A 5,174-nucleotide genomic window follows, 5' to 3' on the forward strand; every position below is an offset into this window, starting at 1 on the left:
AACCACACACCTAACAAAAAACCTAACCACAAACCTAACCACAAACCTAACCACAAACCTAACCACAAACCTAACCTAACCACAAACCTAACCACAAACCTAACCACAAACCTAACCACAAACCTAACCTAACCACAAACCTAACCACAAACCTAACCACAAACCTAACCTAACCACAAACCTAACCACAAACCTAACCACAAACCTAACCACAAACCACAAACCTAACCATGCCCTAACCACCTTGCTCACCTCTTGTCATGCGCAGAGCCCTGTGAGTCTGGAGCTATTGAGATCACCACCAGACCGTGTGCGGGGTTGAGTAAATGTTGCTCACACTTCATGTCGTGTTTTTGTTTTTCCTGCGCCATTATCTGCTGCAACAATGGGCAACAATGGGCAACAATGGGCAACAATGGGCAACAGATGGGCAACAGCCTTAGCATGACAAGTGCCATCTGATTATTCAATTCTAACTTTGTCAATATCAGCCGGAATATTCGTGTGTTTTAAATGTATGAGTAGGCGGGCAATTACATCGCTATACGTTAAATATAGAAATAGAGGAATGTTTAAATATTAGCTAGAAATAAACGTGAAATATTCAAACAATAGACAGTAATTTAAAAATATATTTTTATTTTTAAAAAACAATATTAAAAAAAAACTTTCATACAAAAATAGAAGATATTTAAATTTTACAAATGTTTACCAGGTTTAGTGTGGGTCAGACGTCCAATCGCCGAGTTGGCGCCGCCCACTTTCTATTTCACGTGTGTGTTCACTCACGATTTCTGTGGTCAATTCAATGGACCCAGCCATAACACCGGTAACTAAGGACGCTGGCAAACCTTCAGCCAATCACATTTCGTTGTCAGTGAAACCTTATTCGAGAGTGCAGAGGGGGGGGGGGGGGGGGGTCATGAGGTCAGAGTAACAGTGGAGTTCATTTTGAGTAATAGAAAAGTGAAGGTCACTTGACGGTTGAGAAATCGTTTTTTATAAACTTTTTTTGATTTTCACAAACTGAGAGTTCTTCAAGTTCCCTTTTTTTGGGAGACTTTCCACTGTCAGGGCTAAACTTCTTTTTCTGATCTTCTGCCTCGGCTTCGTCCTTTGTAAGGCAGAATATTTGATCTTGTGTGGGCAACAAATTCAACGACTGGGTACTTCACTAGCGCGAACATTTATTTAAGCTATGATCAAACCGCACGATCAATTTTGACACGATACAAGTTTTAACAATATTTGCAATTTTTCAAATAGAACAAACACGTTTTAGTTTTCATAATTAATAAACATAATTGAGTTGTAATTAAAACTATATTAAATATGTAACGAAAATATTTACATGACAAGAGGCAACTGGTGTTGTGAGATGTGTGGTGTGTGTGTGAGGTGTGTGGGAGACATGTGTTAGCTGTGTGATGACTATAGGTGGGTGATCACATCAGGCCACAAGATCCATTTCTCTGTGTCTCTCTCTCTGTACAGTGTGTGGTGAGAGAGGTGTGTGGTGAGAGAGGTGTGTGGTGAGAGAGGTGTGTGGTGGGAGAGGTGTGGTGGTGGGAGAGGTGTGTGGTGGGAGAGGTGTGTGGTGGGAGAGGTGTGTGGTGAGAGAGGTGTGTGGTGGGAGAGGTGTGTGGTGGGAGAGGTGTGTGGTGGGAGAGGTGTGTGGTGGGAGAGGTGTGTGGTGGGAGAGGTGTGTGGTGGGAGAGGTGTGTGGTGGGAGAGGTGTGTGGTGGGAGAGGTGTGTGGTGGGAGAGGTGTGTGGTGGGAGAGGTGTGTGGTGGGAGAGGTGTGTGGTGGGAGAGGTGTGTGGTGGGAGAGGGTGTGTGGTGGGAGAGGTGTGTGGTGTGTGGTGGGAGAGGTGTGTGGTGGGAGAGGTGTGTGGTGGGAGAGGTGTGTAGTGTGTGGTGTGAGAGGTGTGTGTGAGAGAGGTGTTGTGGTGAGAGAGGTGTGTGGTGGGAGAGGTGTGTGGTGGGAGAGGTGTGTGGTGGGAGAGGTGTGTGTGGTGGGAGAGGTGTGTGGTGGGAGAGGTGTGTGGTGAGAGAGGCTGTGTGGTGAGAGAGGTGTGTGGTGGGAGAGGTGTGTGGTGGGAGAGGTGTGTGGTGGGAGAGGTGTGTGGTGGGAGAGGTGTGTGGTGGGAGAGGTTGTGTGGTGGGAGAGGTGTGTGGTGGGAGAGGTGTGTGGTGGAGAGGGTGTGTGGTGGGAGAGGTGTGTGGTGGGAGAGGTGTGTGGTGGGAGAGGTGTGTGGTGGGAGAGGTGTGTGGTGGGGAGAGGTGTGTGGTGTGTGGTGGGAGAGGTGTGTGGTGGGAGAGGTGTGTGGTGGGAGAGGTGTGTAGTGTGTGGTGTGAGAGGTGTGTGTGAGAGGTGTGTGGTGGGAGAGGTGTGTGGTGGGAGAGGTGTGTGGTGGGAGAGGTGTGTGGTGGGAGAGGTGTGTGGTGGGAGAGGTGTGTGGTGGGAGAGATGTGTGGTGGGAGAGGTGTGTGGTGGGAGAGATGTGTGGTGGGAGAGGTGTGTGGTGGGAGAGGTGTGTGGTGGGAGAGGTGTGTGGTGGAGAGAGGTGTGTGGTGTGAGAGGTGTGTGTGAGAGGTGTGTGGTGGGAGAGGTGTGTGGTGGGAGAGGTGTGTGGTGGGAGAGGTGTGTGGTGGGAGAGGTGTGTGTGGGAGAGGTGTGTGGTGGGAGAGGTGTGTAGTGTGTGGTGGGAGAGGTGTGTGGTGGGAGAGGTGTGTGGTGGGGAGACGTGTGTGGTGTGAGAGGTGTGTGATGTGTGGTGTGAGAGGTGTGTGGTGGGAGAGGTGTGTGATGTGAGAGGTGTCTCTCTCTGTCTCTCTCTGTCTCTCTCTGTCTCTCTCTCTCGGTACAGAACTGAACACGGTATGCACGAGAGTACACGACTTCAATGTAATCCTGTAATACAAATCTACATTTGTATGTAAGTATATCAGGCGTGGTAATGCAAGTACGCACATTGTAAGAAACTCCAGAATGTTCTAAAGTTGAGCAGCTTGCCCCAGTCACGCGACCTTGGACTTAAGTTATCCCCCCCCCCCCATCCCCCAAATCCGTGCTTTTTACTTTAAAATGATTTAGATCCATGTATTCGTCAACAATCTGTTATAATCCCATGATTTTAAAGTAATCCTTGTATACAATCGCCTCATTCGTAGCCTGTTTAAAAGGATTAAGACGCATTTATTTGTAGAATATTCAAAACTTAACAAATATATTATACATATTTTATGTGTACGTGGGGTACGCAGGGGTGGTGGTGGAAAATCAATCCCCCCGCCCCCTCCCCCCAGCCATTCCACTGTTCCACTGAGTTGTAGCGACCTATTCCGACCCCCGGGGTGAACGATCAAATCCACACGGAGTACCGCAGGGGTGCGAAATTTTAAAAATTAAAACACGTTCGACAACAGTTTATTAATTTTGTAATCGGAAAATTATGGAGCAGTTAGTAAGCAATTAATTTTCCCACTGGTCTGTTATTATGTGAGGTCGTCATTTTACGAGGTCATGACCTCAACAGATCAGTGTTAGTGGATGAGTAGTGCACACCAGTTTCCGAGTTTTCACATCTAGCTGACACCATCAGGCCAAACTTATAAAGTTTCCCGTAAAGTAAGTCACAAGACAAGTTTCAGTTTGTAAAAATCGATAGTTTGCCTACATTATCAACATGTCCATGAATACGGGCAACATATGTTATGTTTTCAACAAAAATTGTTATTCGGTAGTATATTTATATTTATGATATTTACGAGTATTCAAAAGACATATGAACATATTTAAATTTTGTCGAAGTGCGAACAATGTTTTTTGCCAATACTCGCGAACACATTTTTTTTTTGCCAATACTCGCGAACACTGTTTTTTTTTTGCCAATACTCGCGAACACATTTTTTTTTTTGCCAATACTCGCGAACACTGTTTTTTGCCTACTTCTCAACAAACAGCTGATAATACATTACATGAATTCGTGATCTATATTTAAACGAACAGTCTTTTGTCCAAACACCACACACCTTCATACACTCACACACACACACACGGACACAAACACACACACACACATACCAGTACATAGGTAACTATATCCCCCCCCGACCCCCTCCCCCCATCCCACACACACACACACTAGTATAGATGCAACTATATCCACACCACCCACTGAGTTATTTCAAACAGAGAAGGTAAAGACATCGCGATAATGATTTCCTTCTGAGCGATACAAATGGGGGGCCTGTCAAACTACTTGTATAGTTATCCAGCCCCCCCCCCTCCCCCCTTTACGTTGAAATGTTATCTACCTAGCTTGAATAATACTCTGGCTATCATCACTTGAGATGCCGTAAAAATATTACGTGTAACTTCTGCTTAGCGGGAAATCTCTCAAAACTTGAAAGAAAACTACAAATATGATGTAATAATTGTAAATGAAATTTGGTCAACATAACCGAAATGGTACTCAAGTTATCGTGTTTACAGACACACAGACGGACAGGATGGGAAAACAATAAAAAAAATGGCTCCGGAAGGTTTAACATCATTGCACTATTACAATGTGTCCTTTCTGTTCCGTGTAGGATTAGTGGGGAAAACGGCGACAACTTTTAAAATTTCATTTAATTTTTTCATCACGATTTTTATTCTTTCTTTATACGAGGAAGTAAAAAAAATAATAATTCAAAACAACTTTTTTTTTTTCAAGATCGTTCTCTGAGATACTTGAAGATCAATTTTTATTCCCTACTAGAATACCCGTCATCCGTTGGATAACTGTGGGTTTCGGGGGTCATCCATCAAAAAACATCACGTCTGTCACTCAGAGGCATAGCGACCCTTCCCGGCGCCCGGGGACAAATTTTTCGATTTTAAACCCCCCCCCCCAAGATTTCGATTTTCAACCCCCCCCCCCCTCAAACTTTTGATGTGCACCCCCCCCCCACTCAAACTTTCGATTTGAACCCCCCTCAACCTTTCAATTTATTTTTCCAAACCATTTTGGCGCCCCAACATATGTCCCCCCCCTTCCCCCCTCCACCTCCCCTTCCCCCCCCCCCCCCCCCCCCCGCCTCCCCTCCCGCCCCCCCCCCTCCTCGCTACGCTACTGCAGTGTCACTTATCGTCACAAAAAACAGACCCCACATTCAAAAATATGTTTC

The 5,174-nt window shown here is 45.8% G+C and overlaps 1 protein-coding gene across 1 annotated transcript in view; it reads right to left on the reverse strand.

Moving 5' to 3' along the window:
- The window catches only part of LOC131928460 (carbohydrate sulfotransferase 12-like), a gene marked incomplete at its 5' end in the record, with an annotated part of 7,633 nt that extends 6,519 nt beyond the window's left edge, over nucleotides 1–1,114 (reverse strand). The window contains 2 exons of the mRNA XM_059284522.1: nucleotides 253–377; nucleotides 1,028–1,114. Of these exons, the coding sequence (XP_059140505.1) occupies nucleotides 253–377; nucleotides 1,028–1,114 (212 nt within the window). The remainder of the gene's footprint in view (nucleotides 1–252; nucleotides 378–1,027) is intronic.
- Nucleotides 1,115–5,174: the final 4,060 nt, after the last annotated feature.

This window comes from Physella acuta, unplaced genomic scaffold (assembly GCF_028476545.2).
Source record: "Physella acuta isolate Inbredline_101_S28 unplaced genomic scaffold, ASM2847654v3 ptg001506l, whole genome shotgun sequence".
In the NCBI taxonomy this organism is placed as follows: Eukaryota; Metazoa; Mollusca; class Gastropoda; family Physidae; genus Physella; species Physella acuta.